The sequence below is a fragment of the Tenrec ecaudatus genome, chromosome 10 (genome assembly GCF_050624435.1).
Source record: "Tenrec ecaudatus isolate mTenEca1 chromosome 10, mTenEca1.hap1, whole genome shotgun sequence".
In the NCBI taxonomy this organism is placed as follows: Eukaryota; Metazoa; Chordata; class Mammalia; order Afrosoricida; family Tenrecidae; genus Tenrec; species Tenrec ecaudatus.
In genome coordinates this window covers 109,046,857-109,070,646 of record NC_134539.1, presented here as the reverse complement: position 1 = coordinate 109,070,646, position 23,790 = coordinate 109,046,857, and the positions used below count along the sequence as shown (strand labels likewise).

Sequence of the window (23,790 nt, the reverse complement as noted above, 5' to 3'; positions counted from 1 at the left end):
GTAGAAACCAGAGCCCCTTCCTGGACGGGCATGGGCAGTTAGCAGCGTCCCTTCCACCATCAGCATCGACCTGCGAGTGACCGGGTTCCACCGCAGGAACAGCATGTGAGACCAGAGAGGGTTGGCGGGGCTGTCTTTGGGAAATATAGCCTGCCACAGCCGCTTGGGAGACTGCGGAGTCTCTCTGGGCCCCGTGTCCCAACTGTAGAAAGGGGACACTCGGTAGGTACTTATCAGGGTCACTTTTCTGTGAGTGACTAGACTCAAGGATTGCGCTGCCCACTGCCCACTGCCCACCCCCTCGACATAGGTAAGACCTTGGGTCAGGTCTAATCTTACTGCAGGTCCGGCCCCTACCCAAGATTTAACCCACTCCTAGTGGTGCCCTGGTTATGCATTGGCTAGCAATTCGAACCCACCATTCGCTCTGAGGGAAAAAGGCCTGCTTTCTGCTCCTGTAAAGTATCCTAGTCTGTAAGCCAGTTCTGCCCTGTGTGGTAGGGTTGTCCGAGTCAGCATGGGTCGGATGGCAGTGAGGGTGAGGGTGAGGTGCCTTGCCAGGCAGAGCCCTCCTGGGAGGGGCCTGGTGGGGGGGGCGCTCTGAGTGGGGAAATGTGGATAGCCTTCCAACTCAGCCAGGCTTCCTTCAGAGGGTCCAAGGAATGCTTTGTTGGGGACCCACTTAAACTCTGACTGCCCCTGCTTTTTCAGAACTACAGTCATTTCATGAGACACTACAATGAACTAGGCAGGTAATTCTGTGTCTTTGTTTCATCCATTTTCCTGGCGAAAGAAAGCTCAGCGAAGCTAAGGGATTTGCCTACGGTCACACGGCTGCGAGGTGACAGAGGCAGAACTCAAACCCAGGGCCCCTGTTTGTAACCACATACGTTCCTGTAAGGGAAGCCCGGGGACATAGTACTTACGCCGTGGGCTGCCATCCACGGAGTCCACAGTTTGAAACCACCAGCCACTTTGTGGAAGAAAGACTGGGCTTTCTACTCCCATAAACAGTTATAGTCGGGAGGGAGGGGGCAAATGAGGAGCTGATACCAAGGGCTCAAGTAGAAAGAAAATGTCCTGAGAATGATGATGGCAACGTATGTACAGCGACATTTACTGTCAGAACCAGGCCTAGAACCCATACGTTCCTAAGCCACGTGGCTGTTGTTCATCCTTGGTGAACCAGAAAATTCCACTGTGTGTCCATCCCCTTTGCCAAAGGGCAATAAGGACGTTATCCTAAAAATATAAGTCAGACCTTCTCCTTGCACTACCAAAACCTGCCCTTAGGAGTCGCGACCGCCCACCTCTTGCCCCATGGTGTGGCCAGAAGTAGCCTGGGGCGGCAAGGGACCAAGCTCACAGGCAGGAGCTGAGGGGAAGAGGTGATTTTCTTCAGAAAGTTCCTCGTGCTGAACTCTTCCTACTGATGACCCTGGAGCCACCCTTGAGGGACACGGCTGTGCGTCCCTTTCCAGTGTTTCAGTTTCAGAATCATGTCGGGGGTCGGTGAAAGATGCTGATTCTTGGCCCCACCCTAGCATGATGGAGTCAGTTTTCACAGTCGTCTAGAGCTCTGTAGATAGGTCTATAGCACAAACTCATTTATTCCTCCCGGCAGCCCTGGGAGCAAAGGCTATGACTATTCCCATTCTGCACACGGGGAGTCTAGGCACAGAGGTTAATTGACTTGCCCAAGGTCACACTGGCATCAGCTGCAAGTAGTCAGTCTGGTGCCCAGATCCAAGCTTTCCAGACCCCCGCGTGTGTCCCTGTCTGTGTCTCGCTTCTTTTTGTTTGCCCTTATTTCAAATACTGTTCACGGTGTTTTTCACTTTACACAAAGCAAGGGATGCTTGCTTCAGAAAGTTTGGAACATTCAGAAAAGCACAGAGAAGGAAGAACGACCTGTTATCCCATCGTCTGGACAAGATCACCCTTAGCATGCGGCTTCATCTTCCTTCCTACCCTGAAATTTTCTGGGACTATTTTTGTGCGTTATTCTGTGAACATCTGGCCCTATTTTCTATCAGCTATGATGAACTCTATTGTTGGGCAGTGCTTTCTATTTAAAGGGTACCTCCTATTATTGGATGGAGTCCCGGCAGTGCAAACAGTCAACATACTGGGCTGCCAGCCCCAGAGCTGCAAGTTGGAGCTCATTTGGAGGTACTGCTGGAGAAAGGCCAGCCTGTGGAGCCCAGTCCCACCCTGACACGCAAGGAGTTGCCACGAGTTGGCATTGGCCTGATGGTAATTGGTTATCATGGCGTATTAAAAAAATCATTTTATTAGGGTCTCGTACAACTCTTCACAATCCGTACAGACATCATTTGTGTCCAGCACATTTGTATGTATGTTGCCATCACGGAATATTTCTTGTTTTGTTTTTCATTTTTAATAGATTACAGATGTTGGTACATTCTCCTATTTAAAAAATAGTTTTAGTGGCGTGTTCAGTCGTATTCAGAAGAGTTGTGTAAGCGTCACTACAATTTCAGAGCGTTTCCTTTTATCCTCATTGCTGTTCGCTCCTCCTCCCCCCTCCTCTCCCCCCTCTCCCCACCCCTGCCATGCCCCTAGGTAGTTATCAGTCCAGTCACTGTCTCTCGGGATGTACATATCCTGAATTTTTTATGCAGAAAATCACGCAAAGCACAGGAAACCAACCAACCATAGTCACTAGACAAAGCACGGAAAAAGCTCAATAGAAAAGAAAGAAAATACCAAAAAAGCTGAAACAACTGATCAGTGGGTCAAAGGGAGATCAAAAGACAAGGTATGACATTTAAACTTAACTGCATTTGCCGTATTCGACTTTGCAGTGCTTTCTGCCTGGTAGCCCAGCGTTTCACACCCCTGCACTGTGTTCCGAAGGGCATTCCCTGCGGTTTAATGCGGGCCCTGCAAGTGGATTTTGGGCCTCCACTGTCATCCATAAGTTTCTGAGAACCAGGTGTTCATCATTAAGCTCTGATACCATTCCCGCCTCCAGATTTGGATGCTATTATTTTCAATCCTTGGATCACTCAGGCTGGTGGGCTTCTTCCATGTGGACTTAGTGGATACCTCACTTAGATGGCTGCTTGTTTGAAGACAAGCCTCTGCTGTTCTTTCTGATAGCCGAGCACCGTCTGTTTTTTTCACCACACTTTGCTAGCACCCGTATCTCCAGTGATCTCTTCATGAAGGTGAGTATCGAGTAGGGTCATGTCAGGGGGTGTGTAGGGTGCTTTCTGTGTCTCCCAGGTAGGAGAAACAGTGGGATGGAAACCCCTGGAAGTACATTTTTGCACCCATCTCCAATTGAGATGCCTCCTCCCCTGGGATAAAGTGAAATTTGAAACGCCATCGCTAGATCAAAAGGTGTACACGGGAGCAAGATCTCTTGGTTGAGACATGGTGGTGGTGGTGGTAGGTGCCATTGAGTCATTCCCAACTCCCAGTGACGTGTGACCAGGAGACTGAAACACTGTGTCAGCCTCACGGTTGTTCTTGTGTGTGAGCCCCTCCAGGCGGACTCCATGTTGAAGGCCTTCCTCTCTTCTGCTGCCCTGCTACTTAACCAGCAGGCTGCCCTTCTCCAGGGGCTGGTTTCTCCTGACAACATGTCCAAAGGACGCGAGACTACGTTTCACCGTCCTTGCCTCTGAAGGGCATTCTGGTTGTATGTCTTCCAAGTCAGACTTCTTGGTTCCCTTGGCAGTCTATGGTCCCCATATTCCTTGCCAACACCATCATTTGAATGCATCGATTCTTTTAAAAAAAATCATCTTATTGGGGGCTCATACAATTCTTATCACAATCTATATATACATCCATGTATCAAGCACATTTGTACATTTGTTGCCATCATCATTCTCAAAACATTTGCTTTCTACTTGAGCCCTTGGTATCAGCTCCTTATTTTTTTTATAAATCATTTTATTAGGGGCTCATACAACTATCAAAAGCCATCCATACATCAATTATGTAAAGCACATTTGTTTATTCGTTGCTCTCATCATTCTCAAGACATTTGCTCTCCACCCAAGCCCTGGCATCAGCTCCTCATTTTTCCCCCTCCCTCCCCACTCCCTACTCCCTCATGAACCCTCGATAATTTATAAATTATTATTTTGCCATATCTTTCTCTGTCCCATGTCTTCTTTCCCCAACTTTTCTGTTGTCTGTCCCCCAGGGAGGAGGTCACATGTAGATCCTTGGAATAGGTTCCCCCTTTCCAACCCACCCTCCCTATGCCCTCCCAGTATTGCCACTCACACCCCTGGTCCTGAGGGTATCATCCACCCTGGCTTCCCTGTGTTTCCAGTTCCTATCAGTACCAGTGTACCTCCTCTGGTTAGTCAGATTTGCAAGGATTCGGATTCAGATCATGACAGTTGGGTGGGGTGGAGGAAGCATTTAGGAACTAGAGGAAAGTTGTATTTTTCATCGTTGCTACATCACACCCTGACTGTCTCATCTCCTCCCCAAGACCCTTCTGTAAGGGGAGGTCCACTTGCCTACAGATGGGCTTGGGTCTCCACTCTGCACTCCCCTTCTCATTCACTATGGTAGAGATTTTTTGTTCTGATGATGCCTGATCCCTTAAGCACCTCATGATCGCAAGGCTGGTGTGCTTCTTCCATGTGGGCTTTATTGCTTCTGAGCCAGATGGCCGCTTGTTTACCTTCAAGACTTTAAGACCCCAGACACTATCTCTTTCTATAGCCGGCCACCATCAGCTTTCTTCACCACATTTAGTTGTTCACCCACTTTGTCTTCAGTGGTTGTGTCGGGAAGTTGAGCATCATAGAGTGCCAATTTAATAGAAGAAAGTGTTCTTGCATTGAGGGAGTATTTGAGTGGAGACCCAAGGTCCTTCTGCTACCTTAATACTAACCTTATAAATATATGCACAAAGATCTATTTCCCCATCCTCATGTATAAATATATTTGCATATGTACATGTCTTTATCTAGACCTCTCTGTAAATGCCCTCTGCCTCCCAGCTCTTTCATCTGTTTCCTTTGACTTTCTTCCTGCTCCACTATCATGCTCAGTCCCCACCAGGGTTTCAGCAATTCCTCTTGGTTACATTACCCTTGATCATGCCCAACCAGGCCTCCCACAACCTCCTCACCACCGATTTGGATCACTGCTTGTTCCCTTGTCCGTGGGTTTGTTAACACCACTACCTTCCCCCCACCTCCCCCTCTGCCATGTCCCCACGGAACTATCGGTCCCTTTGTTTTCTCCTCCAATTGTTCATCCGGCCTATCTTATTTAGACAGACCTGCATCGATTCTTCTAAACAGAGTGTGCATACATACCGAGTGCGTAAGTTGATAACTTGCCACACCCTCCGTGTGTGTGTGTGTGTGTGTGTGTCCGTCCCAGTGACCTGCGCTAAAGAAGCCTCTTGGCACATGTATGGCTTCTGATACACATTCTGAAACTCTCTCCACCAATCTTGTGCTTTGGTCCCCTTTGGTCTCTTTTATTCAGTATTGAAGCTCAGACTCTGCTTATGAGCAGAGGGCACGCAAGAATCACCTGGAGCCAGGCGGGGAGGGAGGGAACCCTGGTCCTCTCTTTCTGGCTGTAGCTAGACTTCTGTCCAGGGTAGAAGGGACGGCCGCAGGCCTGGAGTCAGTGGTCAGCCTGAGCCCTGAGTCGTTTCGGAAGGTTTTAAAAAATCAAGCGTTCCAAGTTTCTGTAGTTCGTTTTCCGTGTTGCCGGCAGCGCCCTTAGTAGACAGGAAGGACGGCATGTTGTTGTTGTTGTTTTTGTTGTCAGGTGCCCTGGAGTCAGCTGCGACCCATAGTGACCCTGAGCACAACAGAATGAAACCCGACACAGCCCTGTGCCGTCCTCACAATTGTTCCTTTGCCTGAGCGCACGCGTGCAGCCCCGGTGTCCGCCCGTCTCCTACTGAATAGATAAGAGTAAACTGTGTAGTCCTTATGTCCCGCTTCTGGAGCAAGTTTTCACAAGCACCCCTTTTGCAATTTTGGTGGGTCATCCACTTGCCTTTTTAGCACGTGTGCACCGGGAAGTCCAGTGTGGCCCTTGAGATGCGGGGTGAGGAAGTAAACCGCTACCGGAGTTAGATGTCACTTGGACTTGACCCCTAGGCGTGGGTTCCTAACCGATGTGCTGTCTGCCAATGGCATTCTGCTCTCCTGGAGATCGGAGGGCTGCTTCTCTGCCATCCTCCTTTAATTCACGGGTCTGAAGAGCAAGCAGAGGCCAGTCCCACCTCCCTTTGAGCAGATGTACACGGAGGTCCCCAAAGCATAGAGGAGACTCAATGGTCCCTGCTCAAAGTGACTCCGTGACCGAGCTATAGGAAGAGAGGAGTTTCAAGGGGTGGACACTGGTGCCAATTCAGGCTTCCTAGGGTGAGGAGTCCTCATGGCGTAGTGGGTAATGTGTTGACTTGCTAATGGCAAGGTCTGCAGTTCAAAACCACCAGTCGCCCGGTGGGAGAAAGGTGAGGCTTTCTACTCCTGTAAAGAGTTACAATTCTGGAAAACCCCCAGGGGCAGCTCTACCCTGTCCTGTAGGGTTGCTTTGAGTCAGAACTGACTTGAGGGCAGTGAGGTTTGAGGGTGGGGTGGGAAGAATCTTGGTCTAAATGATCCAACATCGGCTTCTCTAGGGGCATCTGTGTCTGGAATTCCCTGTAACAGTCACATCCCTGCGCCTGGGAGGGAGCCTGTCTTCCCTGCTCTTACTCATGGCTGCTGGGATGGCGCTCTTCTTCTCCCTCCCCTCCTGCCCCAGGAGCCCAGGGACCTGATGGACAGACTGCTGTTGCAGGCCCTCGAGTGATGCCAGCCAGCCTTCCTGGCACTGGGCACCTGGAAAGTCCATGGAAACAGGCTGGGCTCTGATGCTCCACACTGGTTTGGGGTTCTGGCTGGGACTTGTTCCTTGGGCTTCTCCATTAGGGTCACATGACCACCTGACTGTGACCCCAGTCAGAGTCTGGGAGGGAGGGAGAGCAAACTGGAGAGAGAACAAGCCCATTTGACCAGTCACTGGGGCAGGGAGGGTGGGCCACGAGACTTGGGCACTTGCTCTTTCTCGCTGCTCTTTTCAGCTGCTGAGCTGAGTCTGGCTTCCTGGGCCCGGTTCCCCCCATCTTTATAATGGGTGCCGCACGGTGAACCTCTGAACAGCGCCTTTCTGCGGTGTTGATGGGGTGATGATACTACAAAGCAGGGGCTGAGAGTTTGGGTTTGGGAGTCAAACCCTGGCTCTGCGGCTGCTGTGCGGGGTGGGTTCCGGCAAACTTTGGGCAACCTCTCTGAGCCTTTGGCACCTGGAAAGTGGGGATCACATCAGTGCTACCATGTCACAGGTGGTTGTGACTTGGGTGCTGGCTCCCCTATCCTAGTGGCTTGTCCTTGGGTACACTCTGTCCAGGAGGCAGGGTCTGGGCGTGGGGGGTGGGGGAGGCCGGTACACAGAACGCTTCCCTTTTCTCTTAACTCACGATCCTTCTCAGACAGTCCATGTCTCCCTTTGTGTCCACCGGACACAGAAGAGGAACCGAGGGGGTCAGAGCCCGGGGAACAGGAAGCGGAGCCGCCCGTGAGGCCGTGTGTGTATTGGCTGGGAATCAAACTCAGGCGAGAGAAGTCCCCTTCCCTCTGACCAGCGCAGAGGGGCTTCATCTATCGCCGTATGAGCTTGGTGGCAGCTGCCCTGTGTTATAGAGGAGAGAACTGAGGCTGAGAGAGGTTAAGTAACTTGCTTGGGGTCACACAGCTAGGAAGCCTAGAGCCAGCCTCAAACTAGGTGTGCTTGATTCCCAAGGGAGGCTGAGAGCTGAGGAGGGACCCTGACAGAGGCTTGACAGGGGGGTAGCTCTCCACTCTGAGGATGCCTCCCCCCACTCCCACCCCCCAGGCTTTCTGGGTCCTCCTGGCCTCTCCAAGGTCCCTGAATCTGGGTGATGTGGAGGAAGGCCGGGGTGCTGGGAGTTTTATGTCTTTCTGTTAATGCAGAGACGAGGAACAGCCATGTGGCCAGTGTGTGAGCTCAGGAGTCTTTGGTGGTTGCCAGGCAAAGGGCCGGCAGTCTCACGGGTGGCAGCTGAGGATACTTAGAAATGCCCCTGCCTGCTGAGGCCCTAGATTGGCCTGCTCACCTTCAGATGCATGAGCTTGGGCCCAATTCCTTGGCTATGACACCTCGTGTCCCGGTGGTCTCCCAAGGTGTCACCATAGACGGAGGCCCTAAGAGCATCCCTCAGCTCTGTCTCTCCCTGCAGCCCATGAGGTGGGCAGCACACACAGGCTCACGCGGGCCGGGGGTGCTGTGACCCCACCTCGTTGTCTCACACATGAAAGCACACCTTGTTGGACTCACCATGAACTCTGCTAAGCCACTTGCAACTGGACTCCGTCCTAGGTTATCCTGCCCATTCCAGCAGTGCCCGGGGCTCGGCTGGGAGCTATGATTGACTCATCCTTAGACCTCCTGCACCCTGCACCCTGCTCGAGCACTGAGGGTGCAGGCATGTGTCTGCTGAGGGAGCAGGTGGCTGGGGCGGATAGACTGCTCGCTCTGCCTCCTTGCTGTTGGCGGCTGGGCTGTCACAGGGAGTCAGCCTCCGTGGAAGGAAGCGCTGCCTGCCCTGCACCATTCCCGCAGGCGGTTGTGGGTCAGGACCACTGGGATCCAGTTGGTTGGGATTTGGAAGTGGATCACTAGGCCTTTCTTCCTGGCCTGTCTTCGTCTGGGAGCGCTATGGATACTGGTGGAGCATCTCCCGCTCCTGAAGCCCCGTGCCGTGGCTGGGACTTTTTTCCATCGAGAGGGAATGGAATCCCACTCAAACTGGTTTGAGGAATACACGGGAGAGAATGGATCGTCCAGCAGTTTTCAGTTGGCTGCTAACCGAAAGGTTGGTTGTTTGAAGCCTCCATTGGCCCCTTGTAAGACAGGCCTGGTGGCCTGCTTCTGTGAAGGTTATGGCCAAGAAAACCCTTGGGGGGTGGCTCTGATTGGCCACACGTGGGGTCCCCGTGAGTTGGGGGCCCTCTTGATGGCATCTAACAGCCACCACTGCCCAGAGTTCAGTGTTTGCCAGCATAGCTGGGTCCAGGAGCTCACAGGTACCCCTTCAGACGTGCTCCCCCCGGGTCCCATGGGGCCTCTGTTTGCTTCCTTAGGGGTGGGCTTCCTTCCCTGCACTCCCATCCTGCCGCCCTGGGGAAGGAGAGGGGCGAGCCCCCCGGGGCTGAGTCTTCTTGGATCCACTCGGTTTTGTGGCCGCTCCCGAACCAATCTTGGAGATCCTGAGAATGGGATGCCTTGAGATCCCACCGCTGACCCAGGGGGCATTGGGTGCCCAGGTCGGTGACATGGGTGCAGGACCCACGGGCTCCATCACACCTGTTTGGCATCTCTTGGGTGGGCGGGTGGGTGCTTGGTGTGCGGGCGTGGGAATGAATGTAGTGGAGGGAGAGGCACTTGCTACCCTCTGGGGTGGCCATAGGGACAGTTGCCAGCAGCCCGAAGAGCCCCTAGAGTGGACCGCGAAGCCCTTCCTTTCCCAGGGGAGAGGCAGGGGATGAGGCCTGAACTGAGGACCATCAGGGCTCCTGTCACCTGGCAGGGAGGGCCCCACAGTGGCCTCCTCCATCCCTGACTGGATCAGGATGCTCCCCAGCCCACATAGGGGGTGACTTGAGGCCCCTGTAGTTTCCCTGCTGAGAGGAGCCAATGAGGAGAGATACCTGTGCTCTTTGACCTTGACCTGGAGGTGACTTGGGGCACCTCAGGTCAGAGATGCTGAGTCCCCGAGTCCCCAGAGAAGCTTGGGAGAGGGCTGGGCCCTTTAGGGGCAGCCCTGCAGCTGGCTTCCCTTTCTCTACTGTTTGGGGGCCGAGCTGGGGGCCTGGCGCCGTGCCTGCTGCAGGAGAGTGGATGCGCCATGACCCTCAGGGGTGGGGGGTACTGCATGGGGATTGTCAGTGAGCGTAGCTCTGTGTGACTGGCTGGAAAGATATCAGCCCCCCCCCCCACTGTTTGCAAGAAAGCCAGTAGGTGCGTCTTCCCTGAAGCCTGTTACAGGTTTCCTGGCCCCTCAGCTCTGTCTAGACACTGGATGGAATTTGGGGAGCACAGATCTCGGCCACGGATGTGTGATGCATCTTAGGGGTGTGCGTGCACCTTGGCGTGTCTGTGAACATGTGTGTGTGTGCATGCCTGAGAAGGCTTCTGCACCTTGGGGGGAAAATGGAATTGAATGATCATGGGTTCTCCCCACCAACCTCTGGAAGCCCCCTCATGTATGAGATGCGTAGCCCCCATGTAGTTCTTCCAGTGTCTGTGTACTTGAACGTGAGGCTCAATGCGTGTTCCCTGCACATGCCCCATATGTGAGCAGCCAAGTGCCCGTGTGTATGATCTGCCCCAGAGCTTTTGCGGCATGGGAGGCCAAGGTCCTTATCTTAGGCAGCCCCAGGGACTCAGGGGGGGGGGGCAACCCCAGGGCTCCGTGGAGATTGCTATTAGGGCTGCTTGCCTTCGGGGCTCCTAGGGCCTGCTCTGTTTCTGGGGAGCTGGGGCTGTGGGGCTGGGCTGCCATGGGCTGTGTTGCAATCTACCAACCTAGCCCCTTCCGGAGGGGCGGGTTCCTCTGGGTGTGGGGAAGCTGCCCTCTGCGATCTCCCCTCCCTGTCTTGGTGGCTCCTGAAAGGCAGGACACACCTCCTGGCTCTGCAGCCTCGCCCACAGGAAGTGTCGGGGTGCGGGGGCCGGTGAGGGGTGCCTCACTGGGCGCCCCGCCCTATGCCTGTGGCCTGCAGACCCCACGCACCAAGGGCCACTCGCTGAGAGCCCAGGGAGGAGGACACGGCCGCCGGGAGCGGGCCCTGCAGCCACCACCATGTTTGTCAGGAAGCGCAGTGTCTCCTTTGGGGGCTTCGGATGGTGGGTGAGAGGGGCTGACGACTGAACTAGGGCAGTGGACACAGACATGAGGCTGATTGAGGCTGGGCCTGCTTGTGAGAATGGGGGTTCACGTCTGGTGTATTGGCCTGGGGGCCCTGGGCTCTGCAGAGACTGGTGGGGGCAGAAGAGCCTGAGTGCTTCCTCTCTGTCCCAGGGCACAGGCTTCTGGAGGTCGGAGCTCTGAGTGGAGTCCGCTGTGAGCATGAATGTGTTGGACCAGTCACAGTCCCGCGGGTGTGCATGCCCGTCTGTGGCTGTGTGTGTGTGCATGCGTGACAGTGCGTGCCTGCCTGCGGTTTGCGTGTGCGCCAGCCTTTGATGATCTCTGGGTGTGTGAGTGTGTGTCGGTCATGATCCTTGGGTAGGTACCCATGAGAGACCGTGTGCATTTGTGCATGTCCGTGATTCTGGCTGCCAGTCTGTGCGACCCTGCGGAAAGACTGTGGGAGGTGTAGCCCTGTGTGTCAGCCTCTGTGTGTCCGTGTCCCTGTGTGTCTGTGTGTGTCACCGTGTGTATGTGTCCCTGTGTGTCAGCCTCTGTGTGTCCGTGTCCCTGTGTGTCTGTGTGTGTCACCGTGTGTATGTGTCCCTGTGTGTCAGCCTCTGTGTGTCCGTGTCCCTGTGTGTCTGTGTGTGTCACCGTGTGTATGTGTCCCTGTGTGTCATGTGCGTCCCTGTGTGTCAGCCTCTGTGTGTGTGTGTCCCTGTGTGCTTGCTTTGTGGGTCTGAGGAGGAGGTGCCTGCCGCCTGTGGCTCCGCTCCCTGGTTGTGTGTGCTCACGCCAGTGTCATTTGTGTGACCTTGTGTCGGGCAGTGTGGGACCTGTTGGGACTCTGGGATGCGTCTTCTCAGAGGGGCTTCTGTTGTGAGGGAAGGACAGACAATCCCAGCCCTACCTCCCTGCACAGACCCTTCAAGGCAGCGAGCCTTGCTCTTTTGGGCTGGATCTGCCTGCAATCACCCTCTTGGCTGCCCGTCTGCTGCTGAATTTCACTTGGGCACAAGGGAGAGGCACTGCTCTTCCTTGGGTGGCCCAGGAAGTGGGGACACGGGGGACAAAGACTTGTCTCTGGTTCCAGCTGCTGGCAGCCTCTGTTCAACTGGGGAACCAAGCCTGGTGGTTTTTGTTATCGGTTTCCTCCCGGCTCTGGGCCTTGGTGTTGTCAAAGGGAAGGGCCTGCTGGGGTGGTGGTGGGGTGGCCCAGGAGTGCCCAGGCTCATGGGGGAGCCAGGGCAGAGGCAGGGAAGGGTCGGGCTCTGCCCCTTTGACCTCTGAGCACTTGCCTCCATAGGATGGGGGTGTCTCTGTCTTTGGGGGGCACTCTTCCATCCATCCTCTGGCAGGAAGGGGTTGTGGGGGCTCCCTGCTGGGCAGGGCAGCGGACAGTAAAAGTGCAGCGTGTGGTGGGGGGAGGGGTGCCGTGTGGCTGAGTACCTGCTGCTGTCCTGTGGATGGGGCCTGGCGGCAGTCAGTGCCTGGAACCCACCCGGAGAGAACCAGGCTGGGCTGAGGTTTGGATCTGGCCAGATGACAGGGAGGACAGGTGTGTGGCCACCCAGGGTTGCCTTGGAGGGAAGAGATCCACTGTGCCCCAGAGACCACCCTGTGCTAGCCACAGTGCCTCCTGGGCTGTGGGCTCCCGGAGCGAGGGGGCAACGTGCCCTGTGCGCCATTGGGAGAGCACCCTGGGCTCACGGCACAGTGCTCAGCACACAGCCGGTGGCCAGAAATGCCGTGGAGGGGCTCAGTGAGGTGTTTGCACATGGCAGGCATACGGTGGGCTCCGTGGGACCTACGGGGCATGTGGCGGGCCCCGAGGGCTTGGTAGCAAGAGAGAGGGCTGGAATAGGATGTAAGTTTGGGCATCACCCAGGTATGTCTCTCAGTTGGGAGAGGATAGACCAGTCAGCTGGGGGCTAAAATGCAGATTCCTGGAGCCCTGGCCTGCTCCAGACAGGTGAACAGGTGGGCATGGAGTGGCTGGTGGGTTTGAACTGCTAACTATGAGGTTGGCAGCCCAAGGTATAATACACTGTGCCACTAGGCTGCTTGAACAGGACCTGGGAGTGGCATTTAAGAAGAGACATTGATGCCAATGTGGAGAAGCACGGACATCAGGTAGACAGGTGACAAAGGTGGATGAATGGAGGAGGGCAAGAGGAACGTACCAGCAAAGAGGACCCAGTACTCTGGCTTCCTGAAAGGGCAAAGCCCAGTCTCATCTCAGCCTCTGTCTTCCTGGGCCACGCCCGGCATGGGAACCCTGTGGGCAGGCCACAGGGTAGGTATGAACCTTAGGGTGTGAGGGTGCTGGGGCACTTCCTCCTGTGTGAAAGTGGCCCTCCCTTGGGGCTCTTGAGATGCCAGGGCTGTTGTGGGCAGGTGGATGTGGCTGCAGCGACTTGGAGTGCCAGTAGGCGGTGTGGCAGGCAGTGCTGACCACTCGGGGGTCCAGAGGTCACCCCGCCAGCTGTTCAGTCCCTGAAGGCTTGCACTGACTTCATGGAGGAACTCGGACAGGACGTTTCTGCTCTCTGGGTCTCAGTTTCCCCTTTCTGCTTTGCCCACAGCGCAGGGCTGTCGTACGAATGGATAATGGCTCCATGAGGAAAAGTAAAACCTCAGGGCTTATTATTGGGTAACGATTGGATAGCTCTGGGCTACAAATATTCCAGTAGAAGGTGGGACCCGATTGGCTTCTCATCTGGGGAGTTGAAAGGAGTGGCAAAGAGGATTTGCATCCTAGAGGCGGGGGCCGGGGTGAGCCCCTGGGGACCAGTAGTGGTAGCCCCAAGGCAGGGGTCCAGGAGAAGGTATGGGGCGAAGTCGGGAGGGACCCAGACCAGCAGCTTGTTTTGCGGTTGGAGCCGAGGTCAGAAGGTGCAGGGAGCTTGCTCACAGGGAAAGAAACCCTGCCCAGCTCAGGGCTCGGTGTGGACGGTGTCGTTAGGACGGCTGGGCCAGCTCTGTGTCCTCTCCGATCCCCAGCCCCGTCCGTTATTCAGGTGGCCAAGCCAGCTAGGCTGGGTGGCTGAGCAAACTTTCCAGGGCTTCAAGCACCCTGGAGGTGTGGTGACTTTGGTGACATTGATAGCGATGGTGACACTGTGATGGCGGTGAGATAACAGATGGTGACTCTGGCAGTGGTGACACAGGTGGTGATGGTGTCAGGGAGGTGGTGTCACAGGTGAGGGTGATCCGGATAGTGACAGTGACACTGGTCTTGGCAGCAGTGACACTACTGATGTTGACACCAGGGGCAGGGGTACGAAGGGGCCTCAACATCTTGTGGAAAAATGGAAATCAGACACAATGAAATTTCCCCGTGAATGTTGTGAAGCCCCCTTGTATGTAGAGATGGTGGTCCTGATAGTAGTGACATGTAGCGATGGGGACACTGGTGGTAGTGACAGTGGTCATGATAGAGCCATGGGTGGTGATGGCACAGGCAGCGGTGCTGCAGATGGTGACTGATGGGGACACTGGTGGTGATGAGATTAGTGATGACCCTGGTGGGACACAGGCAGTGGTGATAGTGCGTGCGCTCTCTCTCTCCCTCTAGCATCTCTCTCTCTAGCTCTACTCTACCTCTCTCTAGCTCTATCATCTCTACCTCTCTCTCTCTCTCTCTATCATGATCATCTCTATCTCTAGCTCTACTCTAGCTCTCTCGATCATCTCTCTCTAGCTCTCTTTATCTCTATTATCTCTCCCTCCCTCTAGCATCTCTCTCTAGCTCTACTCTAGCTCTCTTTATCTCCATTACCTCTATCTCTATCATCTCTATCTCTACTCTAGCTCTCTCTCTATCATCTCTATCTCTAGCTCTCTATCTCTATCATCTCTATCTCTACTCTAGCTCTCTATATCTCTATCATCTCTATCTCTAGCTCTCTCTCTATCTCTATCATCTCTATCTCTACTCTAGCTCTCTCTCTATCATCTCTATCTCTAGCTCTCTATCTCTATCATCTCTATCTCTACTCTAGCTCTCTCTCTCTAATCTCTATCTCTAGCTCTCTATCTCTATCATCTCTATCTCTACTCTAGCTCTCTATATCTCTATCATCTCTATCTCTACTCTAGCTCTCTATCTCTAGCTCTACCCTAGCTCTCTCTATCTCTGTCATCTCTATCTCTACTCTGATTCTATCTCTATCATCTCTACCTCTCTCTATCTCCATTATCTCTGTCTCTAGCTCTACTCTAGCTCTATCATCTCGACCTCTCTCTATCTCTATCAATCTATGTTGATAGATGGTGGTGTAGGTGCTGGCAACATGAATTGGTGACCCTGATGGTGATGTAATGACAGTGATGGTGACACAGACATTGGTGACATGATCGGGACCATCATATCCATGTCACCATCACCTCTGGGGCCACCTCAGTATCCCCTGTGTCATGCTCATCTGCGATGGTGACCCGGGTGACACTGGTGGTCATGGTGAAGTGAGGGGGACACTGGCAGTAGTGGTGACGCTAGTGATGGTGACAGTAATGGTCATGATAGTGATGGTGACACTGGTGATGAGGGTGGCATGGGTGGTGGGCACAGGCTGTGGTGGTACAGATGGTGACATAGGTGATGGCAACGTGTGGTGGTGATAGTGAAGCTGGCTGCTGCTGGTGGTGTTGACAGCAATGGTGACGACATTGGCAGTGACAATCTGGTAACAATGTGGCACTGATGGTGGGGGCCCCCAAGCAAGAGTAGATACAGTGGGAATCTTGCCCACCTTTCTCTCTGGAGAGGGGAGAGGGCTGCGTTTGCATATCCATAAGGGCTGGCATATGCAAGGGGTAAAAATAGAAGCTTAGCAGTGCCACCTTGTCTCCTAGTGAAGGCAGGCGCAGGCTTGGGGTGGAGGAGCGGCTGCCGGGACAGTCTGCGGCGAACGTGCTCTGAAACTCTGCCTGGTGGAGTCCATCTGCTGCCAGTCCCATCCCAGGAGTGGGTCTGCCTCTCTGCATGAACTGGCAGCTCCCTGAGCAGCAGGGTGGTGCCTAGACGTCTTCCCCAAGCAGAAGCACAGGTCGTATTGATGTGCCGACTGCCTGGCAGCTAGCAGCCTGCGGAGCTGGGTTTGGAGTCTTCTGGTGGGAATGGAAGGGATGAGGGAGAGGCCACATACAAAGCGCTTCAGTCCCCTGCATCTGGAGACTGAGTTTATGAGCCTCAGGCTCCTCATCTCTACAATGGGGAGGCTAGTCGTACCAGAGTGTACCTGTTCTGTGTGTCCCCAGCTCTCTTGGGGCTCACCATCGTCTCCTCCCAGGGTTGGGGGTGAACGTCCCGTCCTGTAGCAGCTGTCCCCTGGCAGTCTGGTGGTCTGGCTGGCGCCAGGACCCCTTCCCTGCAGATGCCAGGCAAGAGGGAGCTTTCAGCCCGGCCCTGACTGAAGCCCATGCTTTTCTCTTGGCAGGATCGACAAGACCATGCTGGCGAGTCTGAAGGTCAAGTAAGTACCACTTCCTGTTTGGTAGAAGCCAGGCATGATGCGTGCAGGATCACCATTGGGGCCCTGCTTCCCTCAGCTGTGGGGACAGGAGTGGTGTTGCCATGCTAACCACGTTCTCCCTCTGAGCCCGGGGGCTTCTGCTTGGGAGAGGGCTGGCCGGTGGGCTCTTGATGCTAGCAGAGGGGGAGGCTGTTATGGAAGCAGCAGGCACTGGGGTAGGGAGAATGTGCGGGCTGGATGTGAGTTTCGGCCCACAGACTCATGGGTGTAAGAAAGGTAACTGGCTGCTATCGCCTTACTTTTTATTTAAAGCCTCAGTCCCATCTGCCTGACAATTTCTGCCACATAGTTGTAGAACCTGACAAAATGTTCTGGTATCAGGGTGTGTGTGTGTGTGTGTGTGTGTGTGTGTGTGTGTGTGTGTGCGTGCGTGTGCGTGTGCATGTTTAGCTGGCCCCTGTGGCCCTGGGGCTCTCTGAGGCCCCCAGGCCAGTCTCAGGGTCTGGGAAAGAGCTCATGACTTTGACGGTCTCAGTTGTCCATCTGCCCTAGTCCAAGCCGACACTCCTCTCTCCTAACACCCCTGGACCTGTCTCACTGGCTGGCACGTTTCTGTCCTAATCATTTCACCTGTACCCTGATCCTCTTCCCACTTAGAGAAGTAATGCTAGTCTGTGTCCCTCCTTGCCCGATCTAGAAAGTTCAATGTCTTGTTATACCACAGCCCTTTTGAACTTGGGACTCCACCCCCCTGTCCCACCCACAGACACATGCCTCTCCTGGTTCCCTTTCTTTCTGAAAAAACAAACAAACACATCTTTATCACATTTTCCCTTTTGAAAAACAGTTTTTATTGGCACCCAATCCGCATACTCACAATTCAATCATTCAATCCTTCAGTCCTGTCAAGAAGTGTACAGTCATACTACAATCAGTTTTAGAACTCTCCCCCCACGGGCTGAGGTTACCTCACCTTTACAATGAGTCGTGTACTCACAATCAGTTCTAGTGCTCCCTCCCCACTCGCTCTCCTGGTCTTCCTGCTTTAGGCAAGGTGACATTGTCATCTTGGGGCAGAAAGCAGAGTCGGGGTCCCCGTGTTCTTGGGCCCAGTCTCTGCCTCCGGCTTTCTAGACTACATTCTGGAAAACCCACGTGTTCATTGCTCAACCCCTGATTTAAATAGGAGGACTTTTCTGAGCCTGCGTTAGGTCCTTGGATTTGGCTCAGGACCATGACCACACCTCATTGCTCTACTTTGTTGACTGTGGATGACGAGAATCCTTGAGGTACCCCAAAGACATTGCAGAGCCCTCAGGGGCTGGCCTCTCCCCGTCAGCTCCCCTCACACACCTAGACATCTGCCAAGAGTTGCTGGGCTCTGGTGTTCTAGCTAGGGACATAGGGCTGAATCAACTCAGCCCACCTCTCCTGCACATCGATAGCAGAAGCGCAGGGCTGGGCTTCGGGGTGGGTGGAAGAGAGAAGGTGAGGAAGACAGCCCCATTTCAGGTCTCGCCAGGTGGGTCTGGGGGAGGACCCCTGCTTCTGTCCCGGGTGCCAGGTTTGGACTCATTGATTCCTCCAGGATGGACCGCCCTGGGCTTGAGGACTGAGTTGGTGGGTGCTGGTGTGTGTGCGCAGGTAGGCTTGTGTGGGTGCCTGCCTCAACAGTGGACACGAGCTCTGTGGGTCTCTGGGAGTGGTGTACGATGCCTTTTTTTGGCTTTGGTGAGTTCCTATGGTAACACGAACGAACACGTCTGTTTTAGGATCGGGAGTTGTGGGGCGTGAGTGGCTACGGGGAGAAGCAGGGCGGGTGCTTAGCCGGCAGTTGGGCTGTGGCCTGATTTCATTGCCAGGCTCTGGGGACAAACCTGGAGGCGCCATTTGCCAGACAGCCAGGCCTGCAAACTCCGGGGACCCGAGTGTTCCTGGCCCTCACCCCAGACAGTGTCCACCATGCCCAGGAAGCGCTGGTGAGCCTCTGTTCAGGTTTCTTGATAGACGTCAGTTTCTGGGTCTGATGGGTGGCTGGTGGCTGGTGGGTAAGCAGGGAGCTGAATGGGCAGCCCTGGCCAGCAGGTGCTGGGATGGGGCGCTTCTGAGGTGGGTGTGGGACAGCAGCAGGAGGGGCCCTACTGTTCCAGAGCCCAGAGGGGGTATTTCTCTGTGGCTGGTGGGACTGAGTGGTCCTGGGGCCAGAGAGCTGTGTTAATGTGTGGGGCCAGGGCAGAGGCCTGAGAATTGTATGGGACAGCCTCTGCCCCTCCCCAGCCATCCCTGGGGACACCCTCCACCCCAGCAAACTCCTCAAGGAGTCCTAGAGGACCCCAGGTCTCTAGACGTGAAGGCAGTATCCCTTGGAGGACGAGGCTAGAGGACCCTGATCATCAGGGACATGGGCTGGAGATTTTTTTTCTCTGAATGAGAGGGAAGATGGATGTCTTCTTCTTGACCTGTGCTTCTTGCCCACCGTGGGCTCCTCCGAGCATTATCCTGACGGATGAGGGCTCAGGTAGCCATGCCTGACATTGATGGCTGGCTGGGAGTGAGCCAGGCCCTTTCTTCTTCTGCTGGCTTTCTGGGCTTGGTGCGGGAGGTGGAGGACAGAGCTGTCTGAGGCGGTCATTGGCTCTGGGGACTTATTCTCAGAGCCTCTGCTGCGTGCTCCCTCTCCTTCTGTGGGACGCCTGGGTGAGGGTGAGGTAGGAGCCAGGGGCCCAGGATGTTGGGTCTGCTCTAGGTTCCTGGGAGGGACAAGAGGGCAAGGAAGTGGGTGGTCTGTGCTTTCTCCCGACCTCTAGAGCAGGGGCCTGCCAACTCTTGAGCCGGAAGAATGCATCCTGCCCCGCATCACACTTTGCAGATCATTCAACCCACACTCGCTGGCAGCTTTCCCAGGGAGAGGGGAACCTCCAGATCTTTGGAGCACTTGATCTTGGGGCCAAGAAATTGAGTCAGCCATTGCGTGAGCCCTCTGTGTCCCCTAGTCAAGTCACTTAGCCTGAGCTTGGTCACCCCTAGTGATGAGGAGCCCATTGCCAACGATTTCTGACCTAGTGAAACACAGCTCTGGCTGTGCGATGCTGGCTCTTAAGTTCACCTGGAATTTGTCTGGGACACCCACAGTGTGGGCCAGCACTGCCTCTCAGTGTCTTTGCCAAACCCTGCGCCTTCCCACCCTCCCTAGCCCCAGGCTCCTAAACAAGCCAACTTCTTTTCTCTTGCCTCAGTTATTAGAAGGTGGGCCTTGGGCCCTGAGTCTGCTCTAGGCTGGTCACCCCACCCCTTTGGCTGTGTTGGGGATTCCTTACTGCCTGGGCTGGCCTTCAATGCAAGGGCTCTGGTTTCCCGGGCTCCATCTCAAAGCTAGGCCAGAGAGGTTCGCCTGGGGGAGTCCTGTGAACAAAGAAGGGGACCCTAGATTCATAAAACAACCTCCCTATTTTTCAGGTGGGTACACCGAGGCCCCCCAAAGGGAGCGTCTTTAATTTGAGCCAGCACTGTGCAGAGGTGGTGGGCGCAGCTCGTGGTCTCTCCTCTGGTTTCTCCGTCAGCTCCCCCATCTTCACAGCTTTCTATCAAAGACCACAGCTCTTCCTTCGGAAGACAGACTGGCCGTCACCCTGTTTGGAAGGGCTGGCGGCGCCTGCTCCGTCTCACCCTGGGGCTCTGCAGGTGTTCGGGGCCCAGTCCATCAGATCCACTTTCCAAGAGAAGCTGGGAATCGGGTTTTTTTTTAGGCAAGATCTTGACAGTGAAGTCAAACATTCAAAAAGCCAATTAGCCCAACACACCAAATCTGAAAAACTGAAAAATCATCCTATCGTGGAAGTTGGGCCATCTCTACTCCAGATGAGGGGCCTCTCTGAGGTTTCAGGTCCCTGGGAGATGCGTCCTAATGCCCTGCCCACAGGCCATCCACCTCGCCCCGCCTCCCCCAGCAGTGGCATCAGCTGCTGGCTGATCATTTCCGGCTGGGTCCCTGGACCAGACTCACTCCCAATTAACCTTTCTCCCGCCTGTATCCCGCTCTTGGCTCCCTCTCACTTGGCTTTTGGAGCCTCTGAGTCATAGGCTTAGTCCTCGCCTGCCCTCCTCCTTGCTCCTCTGCCTTCTGGTTCAGGCCCATTATCTCCTGCCCAGACGGTGACAAAGCCTCCTTAATTAACCTCCTCCTCCATGCCCGACAGCTCTGACTAATTCATCATCCCCAAAGCCGACTCCAGACCTGTGTCTCTGCTCCAAAGGCGTCCGTCCTCTGTGGTGGCTCTGATGGCAGGACTCGTTAACGCCGAGTCTACGCAGGCTCCTTCCCAGGACCTCAACTGCCTCCGACCCTACCCCTAGCCCTGTGGGGGCTGGCAGGTGCTTGGTTGTGTTCTTTGTGTTTTCCTCGTGTGACTTCTCTGGCTGCAACTAACTGCCTTTGGATTCACAGCAGATCACTTGATACCCCCATCTCTTCCTCCCCACATTATTCCAGTGTGCCGTAAAATGTGTGGGGTGGGCACTGCCCAAGGGAAAAGTCCCGAGGGGCCCCCAAATGATCTGATCTTGTCTACTAACCTAAAGGTTGGCTGTTTGAGCCCACTGGGGCTGTGGACAAAAGGCCTGGCCACCTGTCCCTGTACAGCTTGCAGCCAAGGTAACTATTGATGCTCACTTCTACTCTCCTGCGACATGGGGTCGCTGTGAGTTGACTCAAAGGCCTGCTTCTGACTGGGCAAGAGGGAATTGATGGTCAATGGTTCCGGTTGGGCTGGGTGTTCAAGTAGACTCTTGGTGTCAGTCACCCCAAGCTAAGATTGCTTACCTTCGGCACAATTAGTGATCAGGGTCAGATGATTCTCTGTTGTGGGCACTGTCCTGGGCTTTGTAGGACGCTTAGCAGAATCTCTATCTTATATCTGCTAGATGCCACAAACCCCCTCTCCCAGATATGGTCATCAAACATGTCTCTGAATGTCCAGTGACAGGGGTTATACAGCCCCCTTCTCACTTATTGAGAGGAGCCCCCGTTGCATTGTGGGTTAGGCGTTGGGCTCCTAATGGCACAGTTGGTGGTTCAAATCCAGCAGCCGCTCCTGTGCTGATTTCCTGAAGATGTCGTTGTTGTAGTGGAGTTGACTCTTACTCCAGAGATTGGTGGTATGTCAGAGTAGAATTGCTTTCCAGGGGATTGAAAAGGACACTTTTCATTGTGAGCGGGGTGAAGGTGTACCAGTTATCCACTCACCCATCCAGACACCCTTTGCTTCCTGTGGCTCACGGCAGCCCTGGCAGCGTTCCCTCGCTTACCCACTTCCTCCCGGTGTTTCCTGTCTCCATGCCTCCTCCTTCCCTACCTTTCTGAACTCTGCCCTGGGGGGTCAGTGCTGCCCTTTTGACCCCAAATGGTTGACGATTCTAAGGTGTGTGTACCTCCCTAGTGCTTTTGCTCCCCTTTGAGACCCGTGTCTGTTGTTGGGCTGAAAAATGAAGCCAAGGACACGAGTTCATTTCCAGACCTGGAGGTTTGCTAAGGGGCTCTGTCTTAGGGTTCCACCAGCCTTTATCACACAAGTATGCCTGTTCTTTTAAGAAATTAGTGGCAGTTTTGCTCCACATTTTTCTTCCACGTTTTTCAGGAGCCCTGGTAGTGTCCTGGTTATGCCTTGGGCTGCGATCCGCGTGGCGGGGAGTTTGAAACCACCAGCAGTCTGTGGGAGAAAGATTGAGCTTTCTACACCTGAAAGCAGTTACAGCCTCCGAAGCTGACAGGGGGTCGCTGTGAGTCCATGGGCTCGATGGCATCGAGTTTGGTTTCTGGTGTTCTCATATAATGGTTGTGGCGGCCGGGCCCCACCGGCTTCCTCATGCTCATCATTCTTCTTTGCCCTGCTCTAGGAGACATCATGCGTTGTACTTTAGTCAGAGGATGCCCACCAAAGTTGGATGCAGGACATTGTCTTCGTGGACTGTGTTATGCCACTTGACCTTGACCTCCCCTACACCCAGGGCCCCGAGCTCAAGGTGTTTGGTTATGCCTAAGACGTCTTCCTCACTTGGCCTCCTCTTTGTCCACCTCACCCATGACCATATTTGCAGCGGAGGTAGAGCAAACTCAAACCAAACTCACCGCCACCGAGTCGACGCCGACCCTTCAGGACAGGGTGGCGCTGCCCCACTGGGTTTCCGAGACTGTGACTCTCAGAGTAGACAGAGCCTTGGCTTTCTGCCTCGGGCCACCTGGTGAGTTCAAACTGCTGGCCTTTTCATTAGCAGCCCAACGCACAACCCCTCTGCTGCCAGGGCTCCTGAAAGGTAAAATACCCCATTACAGATACCCTCTGCTGCTAGCCTAAGGTGACCGGATTTTAACAATGGTAAAGCGGGACACCATTGATAAAACTCATGTCCTGGTGAAATAGCCACATGGTAGCCAAAACCATATACCCTAGCTTGTTGTGCATTCTTTCCAAAAATCAGGACTTTTTATAAACACTGCGGGACGTGGGAAAAATTGTTAAAAATCAGGACTGTCCGGCCAAAAGATGGACGTCTGGTCACGTTATGCTAGCCACAAGGTCAGTAGTTCCAACCCGCCAGCTCCTCCAAGGGAGGAAGAATAGACTGCTTCTGCAGAGATTTACAGTCTCGGAAACCCTCCTGAGAAAGTCTCTGTGACGGGAGCGGGAACGGGCTGCCGGGCAGTGGGTGCTGGTTTTCTCAACTGGCGGCTTTGCTCTGGGCCCCTCTCCTCTGAGTTTGGAGCCCTGTGAAAGAGGAGCCTCCTCTCCTGTGCACAGAGGGGGTCCGGAGACTGGGCTCCCTTGCTGTTTGTTGCCCAGATGAGGTGACTGACCCCTCCCTGCCTCCGCAGAGCTGTGAACCAACAGGTGACCGCAGCATTTCCCCTCTCAGCTCTTTCTGAAAGGGTGGGGTGGGCGGAAATCCGAGGCCCGAAAGCCACAAAGCCACACTACTGACTTCTGGGGCCCTTGCCTGGGTGTGTGACTGGTGACAGGCAGCCACCGCCCCTTTCTGGGGTAAGCTGACCCCAGCAGACACTTTCTGGAATTGGGGGTGAACTTCCCAGGCCTGCTTCTCCCCATCCCACCCTGCCCGCACCCTGTGCCACCCTGTGGGTTGCTCAGCGGAGGCTGGCCCAGCGGCCGCTGGCCTTGGATGCTGAGTGCACTCAGCTAGGGGACCATGTGAAACGGGGCCCCACCCATGGAGACTCAGCTTCCTCAGGCCTGGGTGGGGCCCAGGAAGCCTGTGCGTTCCTTATCAAGTGCCAGAGGTGCTGCTTGCGATGCAGCTGTTTTTGTCTTCTGCAGCTGTCTGGGAACCAGTGCTGTTTAAAGCTCTCTGCCCCAC

At 54.6% G+C, this 23,790-nt stretch overlaps 1 protein-coding gene across 1 annotated transcript in view; it reads left to right on the top strand.

The window, feature by feature from the left end:
* The window catches only part of RAP1GAP2 (RAP1 GTPase activating protein 2), a 273,779-nt gene that overhangs the window by 42,392 nt on the left and 207,597 nt on the right, over nt 1–23,790 (top strand). Inside the window, exon 3 of the mRNA XM_075559607.1 lies at nt 16,387–16,422. Within this exon, the coding sequence (XP_075415722.1) occupies nt 16,387–16,422 (36 nt within the window). The remainder of the gene's footprint in view (nt 1–16,386; nt 16,423–23,790) is intronic.